The 26860-nt window shown below is 46.1% G+C and overlaps 1 protein-coding gene across 3 annotated transcripts in view; it reads left to right on the top strand.

Moving 5' to 3' along the window:
• Positions 1-1965: 1965 nt before the first annotated feature.
• Positions 1966-26860, top strand: part of Adck1 (aarF domain containing kinase 1) — a 94048-nt gene continuing 69153 nt past the window's right edge. The window contains exons 1-3 of one of the 3 annotated variants that reach the window (XM_050152489.1): positions 1966-2079; positions 9862-10007; positions 13456-13539. In XM_050152489.1, the coding sequence (XP_050008446.1) occupies positions 9873-10007; positions 13456-13539 (219 nt within the window). In that variant the 5' untranslated portion in view covers positions 1966-2079; positions 9862-9872. The other 2 variants (XM_050152490.1, XM_050152491.1) reach the window with 2 other exon arrangements.

Here is a 26860-nt window from a genome sequence, read left to right as displayed (position 1 = left end):
GCAGCTACCTGTGTACAGTGGTAAACTTCTAACAATTGCTTCCTGCCTTCTAGCTAGGCAGTTACCACAGGCAAAGGTTAGCTTCTACCTATGGCCTCTATCAGAGACTCCCTGCTTTGCTTTTAACTGCCCCCCCCCTACTCTCTGCCTTACATTTTTTTCAGGGACAGTGAAAACCAGCTTCATCATCCACAGGCTTCTGCAAGCATCTTAAGTTTGCATCCTATGATCAAAAGTTGTAGATCTTAAAATGTAACGTGACTTTAAGCCTAACATCAAGATTGTAAAAGCTCTTTGACCCATACCTATGATTAATTTTTACTATAAGAAGAGGCTCAAACTGGTTTCTATTGACCACTGGCCCCAGTGAGCTGGAAGGTTTCTTTTTCTTTTTCTTTTTCTTTTTCTTTTCCCTGTGTGACTGGAATAAAGATAGCTTCTTGTTCCTAGACTTTAGTGATCTGTACCCCATTATTTGTGCACCATGGGACAAAACAGATTTATTAATTTGATTTTATAAGTGTTTTGCCTATATGTATGTGTATATGCCACATGTGTGTGTGACACTCACGAAGGTCAGAAGAGGGCATTGGATCCCCTGGAACTGAAGTTTCAGATAGTTGTGAGTTGCCATGTGGATGCTGGAGAATGAACCCAGGTCCTCTGTAAGAGCAGGAAGTGCTCTTAACTGATGAGCTAGCTCTCCAGCCTCTGCGATCACTTTCTTCCAGTCTTCATGTGGCTCTTTTATTCTTTTTAAAGTATCCTCCACCGCCTTTTCTTTTCTTTTCTTTTCTTTTCTTTTCTTTTCTTTTCTTTTCTTTTCTTGAGACAGGGTCTCTTGATGTAGTCTTGGTTGTCCTGGAACTTGCTTTGTAGACCAGGCTAGCCTTGAACTCACGGAGATCCACGTGCCTCTACCCTTCGAGTGCTGGGATTAAAAGTGCACCACCACACTCAATCAAATATGTGACTTTTTATTTATGATGCCTTTCAATGAAGCTAAGCTCTTACATTTAATACAGTTTAAATGTATCAAGGATCCCTTTACACTTTGTGCATATGACACCTAAGCCCTTTCTTGAGCTTATGGGGATGTTTTCCTTTAACATTTGTCTTAATTTTCTCGTTGGACTCTTGACTTCAATTAGTTTCTGCACGTGGAGCTAGTTGAAGGGTCCTTCAGATAAGTAGGGTTCAGCTCATGCCCTGGAACTCCCATCTTCCCCTGGTGATCTGGAATGCCTGCCTGCCTATCAGAATCAAGCTTCCACAGAGGTCTGGAGGCTTCTGGGCTCTTTAGGAGATTCTATCCCTCTACTCATGCCTATGCCAATGTCACATGGTCTTCATTTTCATGGCCTAATTGTACTTGTGGAATGTGGAAGTCCAAGTCCTGGAAGCATGTTCTTCACTAATGTTTTGATTACGCTTTATTCTGTGTTTTCCTATATAATCTTTAGATCATACAGGGCCAGGTAAAAATCCTGTTGGAGATTTGATTAGAATTACATTGAATTGACAGATGAATTCCCCCATTCTATCTTTGTCATCCTACAACGGGAACAGCTTCTGATGTTTATAACGTGGATGTCTTGTAATGTTTTCAAAGTACAGCTTGTAAGTCAACATTTGGTCATTAGAGCTCAATATATCAGGATCACAGATAACTCAGATCCATCTGCGTGTTCTTCCTATTTGACAACCATCAGTAAATTTCTTCTTTGCCGACTCATTCTAATGCCTACTTAAAACCTACAGATCTACAATTGCATCCTCCCACTAAATATGAATCCATAACCTGACTCCTGAAAAACTTTCTGGATAAGATTCCATGTCGGTATCTCAGGTAGAGAGAAACGACAGAGAAAGACTCTGCTCTGGCTCACGGATGGAGAGTGGCGTAGTTAGTCTCAGAATAGCAGGTGCTCTGGCTGGAGTCCGCGGCCTAAGGAACCGAGAACTACAAGTCCCGGCAGGCCGCGCGGCACCGGCTTTAGTAAGCGCCGGGGTGGCGGAGGTACGGTTTCGTGGAGTTTGGGATCCCGGCTGCGGCGGTTCTGCTTCTCTTCCCTCTGGGTGAGTAGCATCTGCGCACCGAGCCCTGGCAGACCCGGCCCCCAGAACGCGCGGCACGTGGAGCGCGGGGGAGCGGGTGCAGACCTGCTCCTCATCTCCTGAGCTCAGGCTTTGCAACCCTAGCGAAGCTGGGAGGAAAGAAGGGCGTGTGACCTTGTCACCTCACGAGCGACCACGTGGTTCTGGTGACTCGCAGTGCCCCGCCCCCTTTCTCTGCGACTCTGTAGCTCTGTGCCCTAGCGGTCGTTAGCGTGGACTGGTCACTTTGGTGGCCCAACCTTGAGTGCACCGGAGTAGGCGGAGGTGGAGAGGGGCTGCGAGTGGCTCCGCCAGAAGCATTCACACCTTGGTGGCCTTGTGGGCTTCCACGCGGAGGTAGCCGGGGGGCGGTGAGCGTGGAGTGGTGAAGAGCAGGGGGCTCCCTAGAGACCAGGTCACCTAAGCTTGCAACAGGCGCCAGTCTACTTTTGATCCGCGAGTCTAGTTTCCAGATGCCCTGTGCATCCAGCTGATTTCTGGAGAGAAAGCCGTTAGAAGACACCCAGTACAGCGGCCCCAGACTTCAGTGGCGTTCACTTGCCACCTTAGCGGTTAGTAGGCGCTCGAGAAAGAATTGCTGAGTTGATAGGAATTAGATTTTGTCCCGTCACAAATTTTCTTTAAGCGTCTTCTCGTCACCGTAGTTCTCAGGCTGAATTCTGCCTCAGAATTATGTGGGGGGCTTGTTACTTTATAGAATTCTGCCCACTCCCCTCCAAACTTCTGATTCTAGGATGGTATTTGAAGTCTGGAATCGGCATGTCCAACATGAATCCTGGAGATGCAATGTTGTTATCCTGGGGACCGTGATTTGAAGGCTACTATTTTAGAAGGAAAAAGAAAATCCTTAAATTCTTCATACCTGGTTATGGTTGTGTTTTTTTTTGTTTTTGCTTTTGTCCATGTTTGCCAGCTTCACTACTGTAGCTGTACTTCCGCCCTACCTCCCCCCCCCAATTGCTTTCCTGTGGCCCACCCTCCTCCCCATTACATTATATATGTATAATCACGTAGTTTCGTCACTTGTATCCTTTCCCCCCTGGGCTAGATCATAATTTATTTTACTGTGTTATTTGCTTGATTGGTATTCAACAGGCCATATGGTGTGAGATTTTTTTACCTCCGCTGAGAGAATTTGCTTTTCATTTCTTTCCAAATAGACTCCACCCCACCGGATTTTTGTCGGAGAAGGTTCTGGTGAATGAGAAGAATGCTTGGTTTTGTCATCACTCCCTGTCTTGTCCAACCCCAATAGACAGCACACTGGGTCACTTAGGTCTCAGTGTCCATGACAGAGAACCGTTGGCCACCCCAGGACCCAGCCAATTCTTTGTTTATATCCACCGGTTCTTCTGGTAGCCGAGCAGACACACCTAGATTCAAGCTTTTGTTCCATTGGCTCTTAACCCTTGGGCAGTTCCTTCCACTTCCTTGTCTGTAGAGTGAAACTCCAAGGATATCACCTGGGAATCTAGTTGTGTAAGTTACGTGAGCTATTACTTTAAGCACCTTTGGGAAGCTCCCTGACCTCTCTGCTGCTTGCTTGCCCTTTGCTCTTGGCCTTACGTTGTTAGTCCCATTTCTAAGATGAGCTGAGTTCAAGATTTCTCTTCTGTGCCCGGGTGAGATTTATTTTCCTTATCTGCTGAGGAACCTTGGCCTTGGTCAGGTACTCCTTAATTTAATTGATATTGATCTGAGTAACTTCTAGCCAGTACACTCTAGGCAGTGTGGTTAAAGCTCACTCTTGCATTGAACTTTACCACTATTTGTAGGATGGCAAAGACTGGGAGTCTCCTCAGGTCAGCTGTTCCTGGGTATTGACTCATCTTGTTGTTTCTCTTCAAGAGTATTTTTGGGTCTTTTTTGTTTTGGAGAATGAATGAAAAACAAATTAGTGCTCATTTGTCCAATAATCTCTGTGGGAAATGGGAGGTAGCTAGGGTCACTTTTGGGAAAAAGTGAATTTGCTGCCTCTGTGACTTCTCTCAGTGGTGTTTTCGAGGGGGGATTTGAGTCGGGGCTGTAATTTCAGGCTCGTATTCTCAGGATGTGGCCTGGGAAGGGGCAGCCAGCAGGCGTTAGTTGGAAAGGCCATTCACAATCAGTGCTTGATTTCCTATTTAGTTCTGTCCTTGAGATGGACATTTTTGTTTGACTATCAGCTTCCACTTGTTCAGCTTCCTGGTATACGGTGTCATGACAAACTGGGGGTCTCCTCTGGCCCAGGGACAAAGAATTCATTCTTCCCATTGATTTGACAATTAAACAGCCACGTCGGTCAGCGCTTTAGGCTCGAATGTATCATTTCTAGTGAGGAATATTGCTTGATCTTTGATGTGGTATTAGTGACTTCCAGAGCTGTCAACACTGCCTTCCACAGGCTTGGCTCTTTGGGGACTTGGTAGCAGGTCAGAAAAGATAGCTTCTGTCTGCAGCAGCTCTGTTTACTTTAAGCCAGTAGTAAGGACTTCCTTAGGATCTTGATATAGTGTTAAAAAAAGAGAAAGATGGGGCTGGAGGGCTGGCTTATGGATATGAGCTCAGATGTGTTGCTTATTCAGGGATCTGGAATGGGTTTCTAGAACCCACATTGGATGACTCACAAATGTATAACTCCAGCTCTAGGGCATCTTGTGTTCCCCTTCTGATCTCCATGGGCACCTGCACACACACACACACACACACACACACACACACACACACACACAGATACTCACATAGACACATGGACACACATATACACAGAGAAACACAGAAACACCCGAAGACACACGTGCAGAGACACAGAAACAGAATACACAGACACATGTACACATACAGATACACACACATAGACATATACAGACACAGACACACACACACAGGTTAAAATCTTAAAAAGAACAAAAGGATTGGCTGAACATTTGTAGTGGAAAGTCCTGTTTATATCATCTCTTTGCTAGTTTACTGGCTGCGCCACCTGCACTGAACACTGTGTCTTTGTGTCCTCATTTATACCTGAGAGGATGATGCTTGCCTCATCTTACTGCTCTGTGTGGAATATTAACACGGTGAGTGCACCATGTGGTGGGATTAAAAGTGTGCCCCACCCGACCCCATGTGCGTAGAGAACTCTGTAAAGGTTGATTATTGCTAATAATGTCATCTAGTGATTATGTTTTAGGTTGTTGGTAGTCTCAGACCTCCTGTAAGGTGTGTGGCCTTCTGAGAGGTAACGCAGGTGAAAGTCAAGGCAAGAAAACAGAACGGGGCAGGTGATTCATTAGCAGACGCCTTAATAATGAAAGGTGTTTTTCACTGACAGACATACTTCATGCGTGACAGGCCTTTTAAAATACCCCGAGGGAAACAGCTCATTTATGTGTTGAAGACTCTCTGACACCTTATGGAAAGCTCCAACTCCAATTTATTTAGACACAGTTTGGCTCTTATATCATCTATTTTATGTATTTCAATTCCTACTGCTTTTATTACTGAGGACATTGGTTTGAAAATGGGATTGCCTCCCTGTTCCTTTGATGCTCAGAGGTGGTCTCAAGGGTAGGTGAGACCGCAGTCCATCAGGGGCTGCTGTAGAGGATGGTACAGCAGGAGGGTGGGGTTCAGAGGAGCAAAGGTTGGGGGGCAGTATGGGGATAATAGGGAGAGAATGACTATTGAGTTGGAGGTCTGGGGTATATTCATCTAGAGACTTGTGTTACTGGCTCTACACAGGCCTCATGGGGCATATAGATGCTCCATTCATTGATTAATTCAGTTAGTAAATGTTTTTGGCACACTTACAGCCTGGCTTATTACATCCTGGGGACCACATTTGACCAGGCCCATTGCTTTACGTGGCCTTTTTGGTTGCCTTGCACTAGAATGCGGAGTTGAGGAGTGGCCTTAGAGATGGGGTAGCCCCCAAAGGTAAAAGTACTTACTGTGTGGCCTTTTGTAGAAGAGCTTGGTGGCCTCTGTTCTAGGCAGAGAGCACACATAGTTTCCTTACTTTCCTTGGAGTGCAGCTTGTGGCTTGTTGGAAAACTAGCAAGTTGGAATAGAGTGAGTGGAGGTCAGGGTGGAAGGGCCAGAGATCCTTTGAGAAATCTGGAGGCAGATCTCTTAAGACCTTGGCCCTTGTGAGTCAGTTGAGAGTAGTTGGGTAGCTGCATGCACAGAGTGAATAGCTGAACTTTAGTTTCTACATAGGCATCAGCTTGAGAAAGTGGGGAGTTTGAGGCCATCCTTGTCTATATAGTGAGATCCAGGCTAGCCAGGGCTACATAGACTCTATTTCAAACCAGTCAGTCAACCAACCAACCAACCAACCAACCAACCAACCAACCAATAAGCATACTGAGGGAAGAGAATTGCTCTATTTAATAGCTGACTTACTGTGTTTACTTCTATTTTGATCTTGGAGCAGCGATTCTCAGAGACCTGGGGGTCATGACCCTTTTATAGGGTCACCTAAGACCATCAGAAAATACAGATATTTATATTACAGTTCACAACAGTAGCAAAATTAAAGTTATGAAGTAGCTACGAAAATAATTTTATCATTGGGGGTCACCACAACATTAGGGACTGTATTAAAGGGTTACAGCATTAGGAAGGTTGAGAGCCACTGTTTTAGAGGAATGACTATGCCTGAGGGTTTCTATTGTGAGCAGACACCATGACCAAGGCAACTCTTAGAAAGGAAAACATTTAACTGAGGCTGGCTTACAGTTCAGAGGTTTAGTTCTTTGTCTTCATGGTGGGAAGCTTGGTGGCTTAAAGACAGACATGGTGCTGGAGAGGTAGCTGAGAGTTCTACATCCAGATTTGCAAGCAACAGGAAGAGAAGAGAAGAGAAGAGAAGAGAAGAGAAGAGAAGAGAAGAGAAGAGAAGAGAAGAGAAGAGAGAGATTAGGCCTGACTCAAACATTTGAAACCTAAAACCTACCCCTAGTGGCATACTTCTCCAACAGGGCCATACCTCCTAAATCTCTCTCAAGTAGTACTATTCCCTAATAACCACACTTTCAAACATGTGCGCCTATGGGGGGGGTCATTCATAATCAAACCACCACAGACTGTATCATAATTCTTTTTCTCATTATGCTGTCTGATATAGGCAAAAGGAGAATGAATTTATTTTGCTCATAGTTTCACATCGGGGTCATTTGGTCTCCCATGCTCTTGGGCAGAGAACATCATGGTGGTAGGGTCTTGTGGTTGAGGATGCTTTCTTTTTGGTGGACGGGATGAGCAGGCGAGAAAATGGCCAAGGACCAGTCTAATCTTCAAAACCTTACTTTTTCCAATTAGACCCCCATCTCCTGACTTTCCTAGAACCTCCTAAAATATTGCCAGCCCGGTGTTTGACACATGTGCCTGTAGGCTTTTTTTTTCTTATTAAAATCATAACCATGGTCATACATCTTACTTTTGACCCGATGGGTATCCAGGAGAGTTAGTGGAGGATGTTAACAATTAAGCTCTTCTATCCCGAACAGTTTAGCCTCCATCTGCCTCCTCTACCAGCAGCGTTTATCAATCGACAAATGAATAATAGAGTGGACTGGGTGCCTGCAATATTGCGTGGCCTCAGCATCCACTTGGAGTGCAGGTAGGGAAGAGTGCTTGCTGACCTGAGCTTTTGAGGAAAATCACCGCGAGCTTGCTCACAGCCTTACTGCAGAGTTGGTGGCTCAGCGGACTGTAGGGTGGGATCCAGCACCCTGTGTTTTGAAGCGGCACAAAGGCTAGTTTCAGTTCAGGTGTCCCTCAGACCATCCTTGACAAATTCTGGGCTAGGAAAACAAGGTTACTGTGCTGTTTTAAATGACAGGACCTCCCCACTCCTGTGTAGGCTCATCAGTCAGAATGCTTGGGTCCTAGTTGGTAGATTGTTTTGGAAGAATTGGGAGGTATGGTTGTGCTGGAGAAAGCGTGTCATTGGGGGTGAGCTTTGAGATTTCGAAAGCCCACACCATGCCCAGTCTCTCACTCTCTTCCTCTTGTCTGTGGATCAGGCTGTGAGCTCTCAGCTACTGCTCCAGCACCATGCCTCCCTGCCTGCTCCCATGCTCCCTGTCGTGATGACCATGAACTAACCCTCTGAAACTGTAAGCAAGCCCCCGGTCAAATGCTTCATCTATAAGTTGCTTTGGTCATGGTGTCTCTTCAACAGTAACTAGAGCAGCAGCAAAAGGAAACATAATGGATCTCAATGCAAAGTATCATTCGGTCCAGGAGATGTCAAGAAAGGAGAGAAAGTAGGCTGGAGAGATGGCTTGGCAATTAAGAGTGCTTGCTGCTCTTTCAGAGGACTGGATGTGGTTCCCAGCACCCATGTCTAGGGACTCATAACTGCCTGCAACTCGGGCTCCAGGGACTCTGACATCCTCTTCTGTCTCCTTTGGGCATGCGATCACATACACATTCATACATATATACATAAATAAAATAAAATAAATCTTGAAAAAAAGAAAGGTGAGAAGCAGAACAGGTAGGAAAATTAGGAAGGGTTGAAAGAAGGTGGCGAATTTCAATACAGATGCACAAGCTAGTTGAATGTATGCCTAGAAGGCCAACTATATGCTCTTTAAAGAAATGGTGTAAAGTCTAAGTCGAAAGTGAAAGAATGGAAAAAGATGTGCTTTATGTATATTTAAAGGAAAGCCCGTGTCTGTGTTATGAGGCATGAGTCAAAATAGACTACAGAGAAATGGAAGACAAGACCGTTCTACGCAGAGAGAAACCAAGTGACAGAACAGGGCCATAGCAGACACTTACGAGTCGATGACCTGCATCTTGCTACTGTGTCTCTGAAGTCCTTGCACTGACAGGAGGCTTGGTGATGCTCCTTTCTGTCTGGGGCCTGTCCTTTGGCACCTGCAGCTGGGTCAAGGGCTTAGTTGGTTGTAGAGTACCCAGGGATGGTTGAGGAGGTAGCCCATTGGGTGCATTGTCACCAAACAATGTCTGTGTAGCCACCTGGTGGTAGGAGGAGGGATGAGTAAAAGCGGATAGGGTCTTTCCGCCCAGTGGTCTAAGTTTGGTTCCCAATAGATGTCTAGGACGGTGTATGGACAGGGTAGCATCAGTCTTCCCCCAGGAGCACAGTATGAACTACCTGCCTGTAGTAGGCATTTTGGCTATTGGCTACATATGGAGGCACTACTGGCTGCTTCTACCAAGCTACCATTTTGGCAGGGGTCTGCCTACTTCTGATCTGTGCATCAAGGCTGATGGTCTCTGTGGCTGTGTATTGTTGTAACATTAGTGCCAAGTACCCAAAGTGAACATGCCTTTCCTACTTTTCCTGTCTAAAAAGCACCCACTTCTGGATCCTTTAACCCCTCGACTCTCTGATTCCTGCTACTTCCTGGTAGCTCTGATAGCGTGCTCTGTATCTTTATTGCTTCTCCGCTGCCCTGCCCTAGAGCGTAAGCTCCCTACAGACAAGAACTGTAGGTTCGCCTCCTCCACTGTAGCTAGAACAGCAGCTGGTGCTGTCGAAGGAAGGATGCTGGGAATTGATTTGTACCAGGTGCTATACTAAGCACTTTATGTGATTATTTCACTTCATCTTAATTTCGAGGTAGGCATTTTCTTGTTTTATAAGTGGAGAAACTGAGGTCCCATGGGATTAAGAAAACGACATAAGGTCATAGGATCTATGAGTGGCAGAGCTGGATTTGTATTCTGGACCAACACTCTATGAAACCCTTAATTGCTGACCTTTCTTGACCTTCCTTTCTTGCACAGGGTCTGGGGACATGGCCAGAAAGGCTCTCAAGCTTGCTTCGTGGACCAGTGTGGCTCTTGCTGCCTCCGGTGTCTACCTCTACAGTAACAACTACTTGGACCCCAATGACTTTGGCGCTGTTAGGGTGGGCAGAGCTGTTGCTACGGTAGGTTTTTCTCCTTTGGGGGTAGCAGAGGAGTTACAGCATTACCTGTAGGTGTTCCGTGGGTGTGGCTGGTGGGTGTGCTGGCATTTGTGGAAATGTAGGCATGTTAGCTCTATCTCCAGAGCTGCAGGCTCACGTGTGCATCCTCACAGGCCTTTGGTCCTGTAACAACCCGTGCCATTCTACGACTGAACACAACAGGATCATGTCAGGTCCCTGCACTGAAGCCTCTGAGGCTCGTGTCTTACGGTAGTGATGACTCAGAGGGGCAGTACTCCTTGGACAGTGCCGAGGACAGAAGACTTTGTGGGAAGAAGACTTTGGCAATCCAGTTCTGCCTGCCATCTTTGAGCTTCCTGTCTGCTCTGAGGTGAACTCTTTAGGAGGCCTTCCTTACCAACAACAGGTTCCTCGACCATAGTGTTCCAGCAAGAGCATGGGGGCAAAGCTAACATGGGTCGAACACTGTGAAATCACGAGTCAAAAGAAATCCATCTTTAGCCAGGCATGGTGATACATGCCTTTAATCTTAGCACTCGGGTGGCAGAGGCAGGCAAATTTCTGTGAGTTCGAGGCCAGTCAGAGCCATACAGAGAAATTCTGTTTTGAAAACACACACATACATGCATACACACACACATGCATGCATGCATGCATGCACATACATTTACATACACAATCCTTCTTTAGAAAGAAAAACTTCTGTCAGCAAACTTGATTTCACTCCATTGAGCTAATATGAAGAATTGGCACTTACATGTTGATTTTTCTAGGGCTAGGAGAACTCCATCCAAAAACAAACAGAAAATCTGATTTGAATATTTTTTCTTTGATGGTTTGATAGCAATATCCTCTTGGTGTTATGTCTTTTTAGAAAAGTTTTTAGAGCCGGGCGGTGGTGGCACACGCCTTTAATCCCAGCACTCGGGAGGCAGAGGCAGGCGGATCTCTGTGAGTTCGAGACCAGCCTGGTCTACAAGAGCAAGTTCCAGGACAGGCTCCAAAACCACAGAGAAACCCTGTCTCAAAGAAACTAAAAGAAAGAAAAAAAAGAAAAGTTTTTAGATTTGTTTATTTTATGTCTATGAATGTTTTGCCTGCATGTATGAATGTATGTAAGTATGTGTGCATGCACACCATGTGCAGGCCTTTGGAGGTCAGAAAGGGATGTCAGATCCACTGGAACTAAAGCTACAGACGGTTTTGAGCCACCAGGTGTTGGGAATCAATCCAGGATCTCTGCAAGAGCAGGAAGTCAGCTTAGCCACTCACCATCTCTCCAGCACCCATCATGGCTCCTTACCTCTGGTTACGGCTCTTCTCCCAGACACTGCAGTACGGTCTTTGCAGACTAGATTGCCAACCACACGTAGCATGCTCTCTCTCCTTTGTTGCTGCTGGTGAGCATAGATAACAGCTGCTGTTGCTCCCCCCACGTGGATATGAATCATGATGTCGTTTGTTTAGTTTATTTCCCGAGAACTCAGTGTTGTCAGATGTTCTCAGAGGGAGGCCATTGACTTGGTGCCTGTCCTCAAGGGGAAACTGAATTAAAGAATCAAATAGACAATCAGGCTTTGGGATAACAGGCTATGGGATACGAAATCATCTTTAGCTGTTTACCTAGTGCCTTTTGAGGTCCACTGCTTTATGTTTTGAGGGGTAAAACCAGATTGTTCCATCTAGGCTCAGCTTTGAAGGAGCATGGAGCATGTACGTGGATGCATTCAAAAGCAGTCTAAAGCCAGGCACACATCAGGCCTGCTGCCGTGGTCAGACGTAGGAGTGAGCACTGGAACTCGGGAGTCAGGATGAGTATCCTGAAGAAGCAGGATTTGAGTGGACCCTTAGGATTTGAATAGCCAGAAGGAAGGCAGGCAGGGAAATATCAATGGGCACTTTTATAAGCCAGCCATTAAGTTGTGCCTTCCTTCCTTCCTTCCTTCCTTCCTTCCTTCCTTCCTTCCTTCCTTCCTTCCTTTCCTTCTTTCCTTCCTTCCTTTCGTAATTTTTTTTCAAGATGGGTTTTTCTGTGTAATAGCTCTGGCTGTCCTGGAACTCGCTTTATAGACTGGGCTGGCCTCGAACTCACAGAGATCCACCTGCCTCTGCTTCCCAAGTGCTGGGATTTAAGATGTGTACCACCACCACCCAGCTTTCTTTTCCTTTCTGAGGACAGTTTTACTAGAGTTTAAGGGGAAAAGTTTGGGTCAGGCAAGCTGTCAGTAGGTGCCCAGAAGAGGGAGTCAGGGAAGAGAAACAAAAGTCCATGCTGTCTGAGTTCATCTGGCATGGAGTCAGCGACGTGGCTGACCAGCAGCTACATGGTATGGAATGGAGTATTAGAAAAAGAGTGAAAAAAATCCCAACTAACAGAGAAAGCATACTTAGGTCCTGGCTACCATCTAAAAGAAAAAGACAGTAGAAAAGAAAAATTAATCCCCGCATTCGGGATGCGGAGACAGTCAGGACTCTGTGAGTTTGAGGCCATCCTGGTCTACAGAGCGAGTTCCAGGCCAGCTATAGCTATTGCACAGAGAAACTCTGTCTTGAAATACCAGAAAAAAGGGAAAGCCTTGAGTTTCTGCTCAGAAAGGCAGGCCTCTGGTCTGGATCATCCTGGTTTATTCAGTGAGCAAACCTTGCTGACAGCTGGTGCTCAGTATGTTAGGGGTAGAATGAAATCCAGCTTTGGGGTGGGGGTTACAAATGAACACTTTTTTTTTTGTTTTAGAGACAGGGTGTCTTTGTGTAGTCCTAGCTATCCTGGAACTCACTCTGTAGACCAGGGAGACCTCGAACTCACAGAGATCCTCCTGCCTTTGCCCTCCAAGTGCTGGAATTAAAGGCATGTGTCACCACTGCCTGGCTGCAGACAAACACTTTTGACTTCCTCTGAAAAGGAAAGTTTGAGCTCAAGGCTCCTCCATGCTGGAGATACAGTTGGAAGCCTGTGGTTTTCTGATTGGCTGTGGATAAGGCTCCCCCCTCCTCCCATCGGAGAGTTTTGGCCAGAGGATCTAGACTAGAAACTCAAACTTAACAGCATTCATTTGGTTAGTATTTATTGACTATCTACCTGTGTGGTGTAAAAGAGGCTGGGGAGCAGTAAAAAGTAGGAAAGCCCAGCCCTTAAATCCAAACAGTTCACAAACAAGGAAGCAAATGGGCAAGTGAGTTTACAGGTGGTTGGTTATGATCAATTGTGGACAGTTCCTGGTGTCCATAAAGGGAACTTGAGATCAGACATCTCTGGAGGAGTGCCATTTGTGCTCAATCCTGAAGGCCAGGAAGGAGCATCCAGCCTAAGATCTACGGGCTGAGCATCCAAGGGGTGGGACCAGATACCCTTATAGACCCAGTAACTCCTATGTGGGACTTGTAGCTTTGGCAGAGGTGTGATGTTTGCTGTCCTCAGTGCTAAGCTTCCTCCTCCCCTGTTTCACAGACAGCCGTCATCAGTTATGACTATCTCACCTCCCTGAGGAGTGTCCCCTACGGCTCAGAGGAGTATTTGCAGCGCCGATCCCAGGTAAGGGACTTGTGGGCCCGTCAGGACTGGGCCAGGCTGTCTAAAGAATGTGCACAGCCAGTTTACTTCTATGGAAAGCTGGGCTGAGGACAGAGTGGGTGTTGAGGTAGTAGTAGCCACTGGCCATGGGGTTTGGGGCAAAGGGAGTAGAAGACTACCTGCTCCTTCCTGTGCAGGTGCCTTAGTACTTAGACTGCCATCCCACATCAAACTGGGTCTTCCACACTGTGGTGGTCTGAAAGAAAATGGTCCCCAAAGAGAGTGGCGCCATTGGAAGTGTGGCCTTGTTGGAGTAGGTGTGGTCTTATTGGAGGAAGTGTGTCACCGTGGAGGTGGGCTTTGAGGTCTCATATATGCTCAAGCCACATCCAGTGTCTCAGACCACTTCCTGTTGCCTGTGAGTTGAGATGTAAGAACTCTCAGCTATCTCTCCAGCACCGTATCTGCCTGCACACCACCTTGCTCTATGCCATGATGATAATGGACTGAACCTCTGAAACTGTAGGCCTCCATCTCAGTTAAACGTTTTCCTGTATAAGAGTTGCAGTGGTCATGGTGTCTCTTCACAGCCATAGAAACCCTAACTAAGGCACATACTAAGGCTGTTATCTATAAAGTGCAGTTGGGGAGGCCACTGTGTGTGTTTCAGGTGACAGCAGGAATATAGGCTGCCTATGGAGGGATAATAACTTATAAGCTGTGTTACTAGGCAGAAAGAGGTTATTTTTTTATTTTGTCCTCTGAAGGTCATTGGGGCCTTTTGTAGGAGCAGAGCTGTGGACCTTATACACCTCCTCAGTCAGAATGTAGTCACTGATGCAGATGTATTAGCAGTACCAGGGAGATGAGGGATCAAACTTGAGGTCAAACAGAGAGGTTGACAATAGACCAGTGCGTCTTTGCTCAGGTGGTTCCTGCAGCTGGACTGTCCTGAGAAAACACTTAGTTATATATAGTTCTGGGCTCAGTGTGGACACCTCTCCTCTCTGCTGCTCTCCTTCCAGGCTTCCTTTGTGGATGGGATAGTTAATGAAAACTTGAATTTAAACTTTTCATTACACACATTTTAACTGTCCACAAAAGTAACAGAGAACAGAGCAGAGAAGAATCACCCCTCCCCTCCCGTGGGACTGTCCCGTCTGAGGAATGTGTGATTTGTATTTCTCTCTTTTGTTTACTCACTCGGAAGTGTTTAAATGAAACCTCAGGTGCCATATTGTTTCATGTATAAATTCTTCAGCATGTGTCTCTACTAGAGAAGGACCTTTGAGAAACCACAGCCATAGTACTGTGGTCACAGGTAACGAGATGAGCAATTGCACAGCAACTGCTGGTTTGTGTCCAGATTGCCTTTCTCCCGGAAATGGCTTTTTAAAGTATTTATTTATTCATGAGTATGTGTGAGCTGTGCGTGTGTATACGTTGGATGTTGTGTTCTACCACTTTCTGTGTGATTTCCTTAAGTTGAACCTGGAAGGGGGTTGGTGGTCAGCAAGTCCCAGTGATCCTTCTGTCTCTACCTTGACAGTGTTGGGGTTATAGGTGTATGACCCCACGTCTGCCTTCTTACCCAGAATCTGGGAATTTGAACCAGATTCTCATGCTGGCACTTTTACCCACTGAGCCATCTCCCAGCCCTGAGATATCTGTTTATAATAAGTTTGTTCCAACCTTGATCCAAACATGGTATGTATGTATGTATGTATGTATGTATGTATGTATGTATGTGTATGTGTGTGTGTGGGTATTGCATTTTGTTGACATTTCTTGAGCCTTTTAGAATCTATCATTTCTTCTCCCTTTCTTTATTTTATTTTTTATTTAGTTATTCACTTGTCGAAGAGCCAAATCATTTATCCTGTAGAATTTCCACACTCAGGATTTGGCTGATTGCACTCTCAAAGTGCTATTTAATGGGAAATGCATTCAAATGACTTGCAATTCAAAGTATACAATATTTGAAATAGAGAAAATGACCCTTGTTCCTCAGGTATCCAATTCCCCTGCCTGGAGGCAATCATCATTTCTTGTGTATCTTTCCAGAGCTACCTTCCTGTAATTTAGTCGCTGTGTCTTTATTTCTGCCATATATGATGGTTAGTTACACATCTTCTCACAAGCTGCTGCTTCTCTTACACTGGAGATTGGGGCTCTCAATTTGTATACTTAATCATCAGCAATAATGCCTAAGGGTCTGGAGAGATAGTTCAGTGGTTAAGAGCATTGGCTGCTTTTCCAGACGACCCAGGTTCAATTCCCAGCACCCACACGGCAGCTCACACCTGTCTGTAACTCCAAGGTCTGACACCCTCACACAGACATACATGTAGGCAAACCACCAATGCATGTAAAATTAAATTAAATAAATTATTAAAAAATAATGCATAGGATGGAGTATGTTTAATGTCTGTGTCAGTGTCAGGCTATGCTCTTGCCTTTGGAGAGGCCACAGAAAGAGACTAAGGTTTTCATTCAGAAGTCCCGTGTTTGTGCCTTGGCTTTGGGAATGTCCTCTAGCCTTGTGGAGCGACTGTTTTCCTTGTCTGTAAACTAGAGATGGCTATTGTTCTTTGAGGATAATGTTAGTCATCGTTGGAGTCAGTGAAAGATAAGGCAGATGCGCTGGTAAGTCAGAGGTCTCCTTGAAGGAGGGTTTCATGAGGAGAGACCTGGTGTATGATGTGAGTTCCCAGGTCCGGGACACAGCTGGCTCTGAATAAAGGCTTGAACAAACAAATGAATGGCATAAGGGCTCACTGTAATATCTCAAGGCTATTGTCTTTGAGGTGTCGTTCCCCTCTGCTTTTCCCCATGTCCTCTCTCCATCTATTCTGTGCTGTGGTCCTTGGAATCCTCCAGAGTGACATTCTTCAGAGATTTCTAGTCCAGGACTGGGGTGAGGTTTGTCTTGGGGAAACCAAAGAACAGGCGGGCTGTGAAGAGACGTGCTCTCCAGTAAGTCAGTCATCTGCAAGGCAGTGATACCGCCGCTCCCCCAGAAGCTGACGGCTCTGGGGATCTGGTGAGGAGAGTACAGCCAGGCCTTTGATGAGAGGGCAGCACGTGGTGGCTGGATGTACCAGATAGTGGAGTGTCGGCTGGTGCCTGGGAGTTGTTCCTGGGAAGGAGATCCAGCAGAAACAGAAAAGCAGGGATAGATGCTGCAGGAGTGTTCTCGTCATCGTGACTGATAAAGAAGTGAGCAAGGAAAAGCATCATTATCTCACTTGTCAAGCCGGCGTCTCCAGGCTCCAGAGTGTGTCAGAGCCAAGGGACTAGGACAGCAGTCAGTGACTTGAAGCACTTTCAAGGTTGGCACTGGCAGGCTGGCTTTGTGTTCTGACTGCATCACGAAGCGGAAGGAGAGAAAGCACATGACGCTTTGTAGGTAGCTGAAGGGGTAAGGATGGGCTCTGGAGAACTGGATTCCTGGTGCCTGGGCACTTATAGCTGAGGTTTGCGTGAATGGGCGTGTTCACCATCCAGAAGGAAGTCACTCCTAGTGTAGACATCCCGTCAAGAGGCTGGAGGTGACAGGACAGGATGGAGCTGATTCTGAATGAAGGATTGGGTTATAGTGGGTATCCTCTTCATAGGGAACAACTTCTAGACTTTCCTTTGGTGATCTACCATATTGTATTCATTCTCTCTCTCTCTCTCTCTCTCTCTCTCTCTCTCTCTCTCTCTCTCTCTCACACACACACACACACACACACACAGAGTTGTATGAGTTTTAGGTCCCCACAAGCAGTTGGTGGGGTCATTCTGCTGGTCCCAGATACTGATTTAGGGATGGTCTCTAGAGTCAGTTCTGACCAGTGAACATTAGGTCCAAGATATTTTTTTTTTGGAACTTCAACTTTCTCTTTCTGCTGTGCTAACAGAGAGCATAGGCTGTTGGCTAATTTCTGCTGGCAGCCACCTTGCCACTGTGAAGAGAAAGCCCATTTGTGGGTGAAGCTGGTATTAAAGAATTGGGTGATCTGATTTCCTGTATCTAGTCAGTCCTGAAGCCAGTCTTTCACTGGACTTCTCGGTTAGTTATGTCTTCCAGTAAATTCTTTTTTGTTGTTTAAGGTGATTAGCACTGAGTGTTAATTGAAACCAATGAATCTTGATAATACTGGGAGCTGTTGGAGAAGAATGTCTGGGTTTGAAGCATGATTGGCATTTTGATAGGTCACAGAAAGATCAATAATTCAAGGAAAATGATGCCAAGGAGTGGTTTGTATGGTGGAGGGTTGAGATGGAGCCGCTGTGGACCAGGAGCCATCTCATCTGATCCTAGTCCTTGCCAAGCACCTCTGTTTCCCTTCTATAAGGATGTGGCAATGGCCCCAGCTGTTGAATGGACAGAGAGGAGAAACTTGGTATATGTAAGCATGTGAATTAGTTTTCTTTGTAGGTGAGATTTCAAAACACAGGGTTACAGGGTTACTCCCTGCCTGCTCCTTACTTTTCCTGATTTCTTCACCCTGTCTTCGTTACACACTGGGATTCTACACGAGAAAGGAAGGCCCCTTCTTTCTTCCAGCTCCAAAGATTCCAATTTGGCTCGTTCCTTTATCTTCTGTGTCACCTTTGTCTTTGACAGGAAGAAGCCAACCTTTTACCCCCTTAGTAAATTGCCTTTTTAAATATTTTTATATTTTATTTATTTTTATTTTTATGTGCTCTGGTGTTTTGCCTGCATACATGTCCATGTAAGGGTGTCAGGTCCCTGGAACTGGAATTATAGACAGTTGTGAACTGCCATGTGGGTACTGGGAATTGAACCTGGGTCCTCTGGAAGAGCAGCCAATGCTCTTAGCTGCTGAGCCATCTCTCCTGCCCCAGTATATTGTCTTTTTTGTATAATTCTAGATGGCCTAAGACAGATGAGATCAGGTGCATTCAGACTGGTATGACCGTAGACAGATGTCCTAGGGCAGGTAAGACACCTAAGGCCTACGAGAACAGAGTGGCCTCGGGTAGGTAAGGTTGTGTCTTAAGGCAGTATTGAAGCCGAGAGTGGAAAGGTAAAATGAGACATACATTCTCAGGGACAAAGTGATTCTGGCTAAGGCTCATTGATAAGATTGGGGGGGGGCATCCATAGGAAGCAGAGGATAATTCAGTATGTTTTGGTTATCTTGTGTTGTAGTGGGCAAATACCCGACAGAAATGTCTTCCAGAAGGGAAGACTGATTTTGGCTCACAGATTCAAAGACATCTCAGTCCATTGTGGTGGGCATACAAGGCCCACCATGTGTGAGCACAAAGCAACTGTTCACAGCTAGCCAGGCAGGAAGCAGAGTACTCCAGTCAGAACTGGAAGCGGTGTAACCTTCACAGGCCTGCTCTTGGCTGTCTTCTGTCAGCCAAGCCCTGTCTCCTAAAATAGCCTACAAAATAGCAACACAAGGTGGGAATCCAGTGTTTAAAACATCAACCTTTGGGGGACAAAGCAGACTCAAACACGGAGACTAGGACACACTGGAAAGCAGAATTAGAGCCAAGTCACAGAGGGACTTGATGCCAGGTTTCTTATCATTGAGTAGAAAGTCATAGAGCATTCTCAAATACAGTTTTATTAAGTCTTCAGTGAAATTAGAATGCTTAAAGTCATTAGTTACTGAATATTTTCTTCAGCTTTTATTCTGTTGATGGACACACACACCACAGAAAGAGATAGTCAGACACACACATAGGATAAAAACAGAGTGACAGAGATAGACAGACGTACAGACAGACACACATGTTGACAGCTCTTAGATATGTTACCATTCTCCATTTTCCAGATTTCTTCTTAACAACAAATATAGGAGAATTCCAAGGGCTGGTTGATTCTTCAATACAGCGAGCATCTAGTTGCTCCTGTACCAGCTGTTCTAAAGCCTGCAGTTTGTCTTCCATTAAAGGCCATTGTTTAACCCATATGGGTTTCTCTGTTAATCATTTTAAAAGCAAGGCCATTAGTACCTCTGAAGGTTTGCTAGTTGCTTTGTGTTCTTGTACAGCCTGAATGGCTGGTGACCTTTGTTTATAATATCTTATACTATCCTTCCAAGAAACATGAGTTTTTGGGATTGCAGGAATGTTAACCTGGGTATTCCACTGCTGCAATAGGTCATAGTGCCATAAGTTCGCTGCAATATTAGCTACATATGGCCTCAGCTTTCCTTTCTGTCCTTCTGGCTCTATGTATTCAACCCACCTCATGCTTTGTTTTACTTGGGATAGGGTTCCAATTCCTAGGAACTGAATATCTGCCTCTTGAAGAGGCCAATCTGGATGCCAAGATTCTGGAGTAATGATACGTCCACACCTGTGTCTAGTAACCCCTCAATTGCAATGTCATTTATATTCACTCTTAGCTTTGGTCTTTGATCATTTATAGAAGTCTGCCAAAATATATGTTTCCTATTTTCCTACTGGAGTTTTTTATTCATCTTATTTCATCCTCAGGTCTATTCCATCATCCAGAACAGTATGTTTTTTTTTTTTTTCCCAGTAGGCACTGGATTGTTTAATTTTCCTGGTGAGACTTGTTCTCCACAGTGACTGGGAATGACTGGGCCTTGACTGATGTTTCTGTCCCACCAGGTCCCATATCCGTTTAGTCCCAAATAAACATACAGAGGCCTACATTAATTATAAACTGATTGGCCTATTAGTTTAGGCTTCTTATTAACTCTTATAACTTATATTGGTCCATAATTCTTGTCTGTGTTAGCCATGTGGGTTGGTACCTTTGATTAGCAAGGCATTCTCATCTTGCTTGCTCAGTGTCTGTCTTCCTCTCTGTCAACTGCAGACTGACTCTTGACTCTTCCCAGAATTCTCCTGTTCTTGTCGCCCCACCTCTACTTCCTGCCTGGTCGGCCTGCCTATACTTCCTGCCTGGCTACTGGCCAATTGGTGTTTTATTAAACAAGTACAAGAAACAAATATTTACAGGGTAAAACCATTGTCCTGCAGTGCCTGTGTGCGTGTGCGTGCGCACCCAAACCCGCCCCCCCACAGAAAGAGACATAAGAGACAGACAGACAGACAGTACATACACAGGGACAAAGACAGATAGACACATACGCAGGGACAGAAGCAGGGAGACAGACACCACACACAGAGGGACAGAGGCAGACACACACACACAACACACACACACACACACACAGACAGAAACAGAGAGAAGTCGGAGAAGAATGTCATAACACAGGAAGGGACCTTGATCTCGATTGCCCTGAATCTACAAAGCCTTTCAGCTGACCTCACATTGTGTTACTTGCAGACCATTGGGCCCTGTGTAAGGCGCTTGAGTTCAACAGGATTGTTTTCTTCGTTACTGTGGTATTTGGGCTTGAGGAGGTAATGGATAATACGTTCTCTTCCGGCTTGAGAAGCAGAGCCAAGGAGATGCAGGATGCTCTAAGTGTCAGCCATGTTACTGATAAATACTAGGTTGTAGCGTGAGGTTTGGGTCAGCTTGCCTAACATCACCCCTAACTGGATAGATTTCCTTATCCAGGCTTCTGGATAGACCAGTCATGGGGGTGCCTCTTAGGCAGGTGAGCAGATCTGGAACGAGAAGAAGAGAGGAAGGACGAGTGAGCTGGATTTGCTGTTCCCACCAATCTAATCAGTGACTCCTCCTGTCCCAAGCAGGAGAGGGGAGAGAGAGCTTAGCTTCTTGTCCCGCTGAGACACCCCACCCTCTGTGAAACTAAGAAGAGGGGTTCCCCAGCAGCCTGTAGTTGAGATGGAAGGTATATCTAAGTCTGCTATGAGAATCTTTTATGCCCATCACACTCTGAGAACTGTTGTTGAGTTGAGTATAGGTTGCTTTAGATTGGAGGTGAGGCGTTGAATTTGGTATTGCCAAGATCTGCATTTAGGAGGAAGGGTCTGATATTATCATTTAGAATCTTGAGGTAGTAGGCTGTTTGGATGTAAAAAGGAATTCCCTTTCCGACTAGAGAATAGTAATGGGCTAGGGGGCGGTTATCAAAAGGCCTTGATAGGTAACTATTCCATTGAACTTGAGAAGCATCAGCTAGTTGTAGCTTCCAGTGTAAGGTTGGACTGAAAGGCCAAGAAAGGCCAAGGTGGTGATGGGACTTTTTGGCTTCCTCCACCATCCCAGGCTTGATAGTGACATTTAGACCACAGCCAAAAAAAAAAAAAAAATTCTCATAGTCTTTCCACCTTACACTCTGTTGTTTGTTATCTGCTTCCAGTTTGAGGAAAGCACGACAGCAGGTAGAAAGCAGAAGTCAGGATATCCACGTGGTGGCTCCCATCAGCTCCTGCTGCTGGAGTTATCCCTCTGGCTTGGGGTGGGCCTGGGGGGTACACGGGAGGAGGAAGGAGGGCCATAGGCCACAGAGCTTCTTCCCCAGAAGTTTCTTCTCTACCTGCTCAGCTAGACAAGCAGTTAATTAAACAATTATATACCCCAGTGAGGGGTGAGCGGACCCTCTGAGGAGCAAGTAGATGTCAGCTCTTTGCTTCTGGAAGGAGAATCAACTGTCCAGCTGTTGAACTGCTGCTTGTGTTGAGGACAATTCTCCCTCCAGCCTAGAGAGGGATGGCTATTCAGGAAGCTTTCTAAGGATCTTGGTTTGCATACTGAACTGTGGCAATGCATGGTTCTTCAGGAATACTCTTGGAGATGATGTGAGCACCATCCTACTCAAACCATTCTTCTTCTTCTTCTTCTTCTTCTTCTTCTTCTTCTTCTTCTTCTTCTTCTTCTTCTTCTTCTTCCTCCTCCTCCTCCTCCTCCTCCTCCTCCTCCTCCTCATCTTCCTCCTCCTCTTTCTCCTCCTCTTCCTCTTCCTCCTCTTTCTCCTCTTCTTCCTCCTCCTCCTTTTCTTCTTTTTTTTTGGGGGGGCTTTTTTGAGACAGGATTTCTCTGTTTAATAGTCCTGACTGTTCTATAACTAGCTCTCTAGACCAGGCTGGCCCTAAACTCACAGACATTTGCTGCCTCTGCCTTCTGCATGCTGGGATTAAAGACGTGGGCCACCACACCCAGCCCAAACCAGTTTTCTATTTAACTGCTCCTTTAGCTGATTTGAACTAACCTGTTTTATGCTAGGTGCTGCTTGAGGCTCAGAAGCTATGCAGGGAAGGAGATCCAATCTCTGCCCTCTAGTCACTCCTACTGTGTGCCAGGGGAGGCCAAGCAGGCATGGAAGACAGCTCTGTCTTCACAACTCTGCCCTGTTGGCAAGAATTACTGCGCTTCACCCCTGTCAGCTGGCTTCCAGCAGAGTAGTGTGGGTGGATACATGCTGGAGAAAGCCTAATCTGGAGCATGGGGACTGTGCGATTGTTCCACAGTTCCTTTGCATATGCGGTGCCTGTTCACTTGGTTTGGGTCCTTTTCAGTGAATTTTTCACGCCCTGTGCCCCAAAGACCTCCTTTTTCTGCTTCCCGTGATTATCATGAGCTTTCGCCGGCGAACATTCTGCACAGAGAAGGGAAATTGAATCCCTGCTATCTCTGTGACTGGCTTTCTCAGTGCCTGTGATAAATTCTGCAGTCTGAGCTACGTGTAATGTGCTGGGGTGGGGTCACCTGAGGATTGGGTCGCTGGGGGTGAGGGAGGCAGTCTGTGATTGAGCTGGCATCTCCTTTCTGGACTACTGTGTCCCCAAGTCTTCCTGAACACCACAAATCAGTGCAGTTCTCTTCAGGGCCCTAAGCCTGAAGCCTTTGTGATCCTGGGATTGGCAGTCTGGGAGACTCAGGAGACCCTGCATTCCCTTGGGGGGAGGTTTGGTGGGACTTCAGCTTTTTCCTGGAGACTGGGCTCTCCTGTGGTGGTCTCTCTCTGTAGGCCCAAGGACATTCCAGTGCCTTCTTACTTGGTCTAGGCTCATTAGTGGCCTAGGGACTTTGGCCATTAATAATACCCCGTTTTGTCATATCTGCATATAGATCTTGTATTTTAAAACATGTGAAACATTGAACAACTAATATTGGTAAAATTACAGTTTTGAGCTCCTTTAAATAAAAATTAGACTTATTCATTTTATTTTATGTGTACATTTTTTACCTGCATGTGTGTGCTTGGTGCCCACTGAAGTCAGAAGAAGGCATAGGATTCCCTGGAACTGGATTTATGTGTGGTTGTGAAACACCATGTGGGTGCTGTGAGTTGAACCTGGGTGCTCTTCGAGAGCAACAGTGTTCTTAACCAGTAAGCCTTTGTAGGTGGAAGTTTCCTGTCTTGGAGCCATTTGGTCCTAAATACCCAGCAGCTGCTTCCCAAATTACCACACAGAGGCTTAATATTACTTATAAATGCCCAACCAATAGCTCAGGCTTATTAGTAACTAGGTCTTACATTTTAAGTTAATCCATATTCCTTATTTATGCTCTGCCGTGTGGTGGTACCTTTTCTCAGTGTGGCATGCCCCTCTTGCCCTCTCCAGGTCTGGCCGGAGTCTCCTGACTTTGCCTTTCTCCTTCCCATCATCCTTAGTTTGGTCTCTCTGCCGGTACTTCCTGCCTGGCTACTAGCCAGTCAGTGTTTTATTAAACCAATTTGAGTGACAAATCTTTACAGGGTACAAGAGGATTATTCCACAGCAAGTCATCAATTTAAAATCATAAAGTAAATTTAAAGAAAATAAGTCAATTACCTTTACTTATTTATGTTTGTGTTCATATGTGCACACGAGCATGTATGTATGTGCGTGCATGCATGTGTATATGTGTATGTGTGTGTGTCTTGCAGGAGTCAGTTCTCTCCTTTCTCCATATGGGTCCTGGGGACTGAACTCTTCAATCTTGGCAGCAAGTGCCTTTACCTGATGAGCCGTCTTACTGGCCCTCTCTCTTCTTTAATGTACATGCAAATATCATTTCCTGTACTACCTACAACTGCCTATTGAACCCCTTTTCACACAGTCACTGGCATAGGGTCACCTTTTGAGAAACAAGCCTAAACCATCTGTAAGGGATGCTGGACCAGACTTTGGCTGTTACCCACCCACCATGGCCACCTTCTCTCCGCTGCTGAATCTGGCCACTCTCTCTCTCTACTCTTCTACACAGACTGCACCTAATTCAAGGCCTTCAGCAGGGCAGGAACTGCAGAAACCCAGATTCTACCTGCTGTTGCCCATTTTAGATGCATCCCAGTCTGACAAAGACAGGCTCTCTGATGCTGAGAGCAGGTGTTCACATGAATCCAAACAGCAGTTACAAGACAGGTATGATGCTAAGGACTCTGTCATCCGTCCTAACTCCCAGACCATCCAGCTGTGTAGTTCCCATTGTAAAGAAGCTTAAGAAGTAAATTTCTTAGTTTGAATATGAAGCACTGGGTTCCCCAATGTATCCTCATACATATGTCATTAGACTTTGTTCTTGTTTGTTCCCGCTCGCACTGATCTCTCCCGTGCCCTTCCTCCAGGTGATCCCTTCTTTCCCAGTCAGTCCCCTTTCAGATGAAGAAACTGTCGCAGGCTCCTTAAGTGACTTGTCTAGAGGTCCATAGCTAATCACTGGGTCACCACTAATTACCTCCCTGTGGTTGTTGTACACTTAATGAGTGGCTTCACACACCAACAACAGCACATCCTCCTGTAGTTTCAGAGGCCTCAAGCCCCAAATCAAAGGACTAAGAGGGTTGTGCTGTTATGGGGTCCTAGGGAAGAATCTTTGGCCTCCTCTGAGAGCTCCAAGCAGCCCTGTGGCTGCATCTCTCCGATTTTGGCCTCCATCGTCCCTTCCCTTCTCTTTCCTGTAGGGACAGTTGTCATTGGTATAGACATGTCTCCCGCCTCTCCCAGGTACTCTGGGCTGATCACATCTGAAAATTCTCAGTAATGTTGGCAAAAGTTCTCTTTCCAAATCAGGTTACAATTTTAAGTTCCAGGGGCTAGGATGTGTCTGCTTCTCTCTCTCTCTCTCTGTGTGTGCACGCACACATGTGTTTTGGGAAGGAAGGCTGCTGTTCAGCACACCCCAGGAGCTCAGATGAGCTGCGTGGTATAGTCCTTCCTAAACCTGTGCCCACTACTTCCTGATGGGGTGCACCTAGCCTTCCTCAAGCCTGCAGCCACACAGGCATGGATTTGCTAGTTGTATCAGAGAGGATGGGCTGCTGAGTCTTGATATTCTTCTGTCTGCCTACCCACCATCCCTTCAGCTCTTAGCCATTTCTTCTGAAGCCTTTTGGTCTGTTCCCTTTGGATTTAAGAATTCTCCCACCTTACCATTAAGGAGTTCAGGAGGTCAGGGGCTGTGAGGACAGCTTCATACCTGAGCAGGCATGATGGATGTGGTGCTCTTGCTTCTGTGACCGCACTTCTAACATAGGACTGTGGATGGCGTGATCGCACCAGTGAAGTGTGGAGGAAGGCGCTGCAGCTGCGTAGGTGGTTGCCGCAGCTGCGTAGGTGATCTGGCTGCAGCTGCGTAGGTGTTCACTGCAGCTGCATAGGTGGTCGCCGCAGCTGCGTAGGTGGGCTGGCTGTAGCTGCGTAGGTGGGCTGGCTGCAGATGCGTAGGTGTTCACTGCAGCTGCATAGGTGGTCGCCGCAGCTGCGTAGGTGGGCTGGCTGCAGCTGCGTAGGTGGGCTGGCTGCTCGCTCCGAGCCGCAGCAGTCGAGCAGGCTGCTCTTCATTCCTGCTCCTTCTCACTATTGTGGCCCCAAGCAGCTATTTTCTACCAAATTAAAATCCACTCAGCGCTCTTCCTGTCCCCGAATAAAAACTCCTCTCCCGGCTCTTGCCTGCGACAGCAAGACCTTTTAATAGATTCTGCCTCATAGAACCATGAGACATATGTCCAATTAGCAGAATAATTTTGCTTAAATATACAAATAAACTGTTGACTGACAACAGTGGCACATGTTGGCGGCTAATTTAAGACCAAGACGTTTGGGAACTGGGGTATTGCCTCTTCCCTCATCTCAACCTAGGCCTTTCTTTAGGGAACGGATCTTCATCCCGACCATCTGTATGATGAAGGGGGGTGGGGGGGCATCTCCATGCTATGCTTCATCATTGGGCAGAGTATCCAAGCGTGAACATTCATAGAACCAATAGAGCAGCCATTGCTTAGTGAGCATCTATGGCATGCCTGCCACTCTGTGGGATGCTGGGTAGACAGTGGTCCGTTCTTGAGGGGACAAGAGGCGAGCAACAGCTGGGCATCTCACAAAAGCACCTTGCTCAAAGAGGACAAGGGCTTGGTCTCTCTTGCTTGCTGCTGTGTTGGTACACTTGGCACAGTAGGCTCAGTGTATATTCTTAGATGAGTTCTCGAGGGAATGAGCAAGATATTTTGAGCTCTTGTTGAGTGTCCTAAAGGAGATAAAA

The sequence above is a fragment of the Alexandromys fortis genome, unplaced genomic scaffold (assembly GCF_014885135.2).
Source record: "Alexandromys fortis isolate MF-2015 unplaced genomic scaffold, M_Fortis_MF-2015_v1.1 scaffold_47, whole genome shotgun sequence".
Classification (NCBI taxonomy): Eukaryota; Metazoa; Chordata; class Mammalia; order Rodentia; family Cricetidae; genus Alexandromys; species Alexandromys fortis.
The sequence above is the reverse complement of the archived record's forward strand: the minus strand, read 5'-3'. Positions and strand labels throughout refer to the sequence as shown.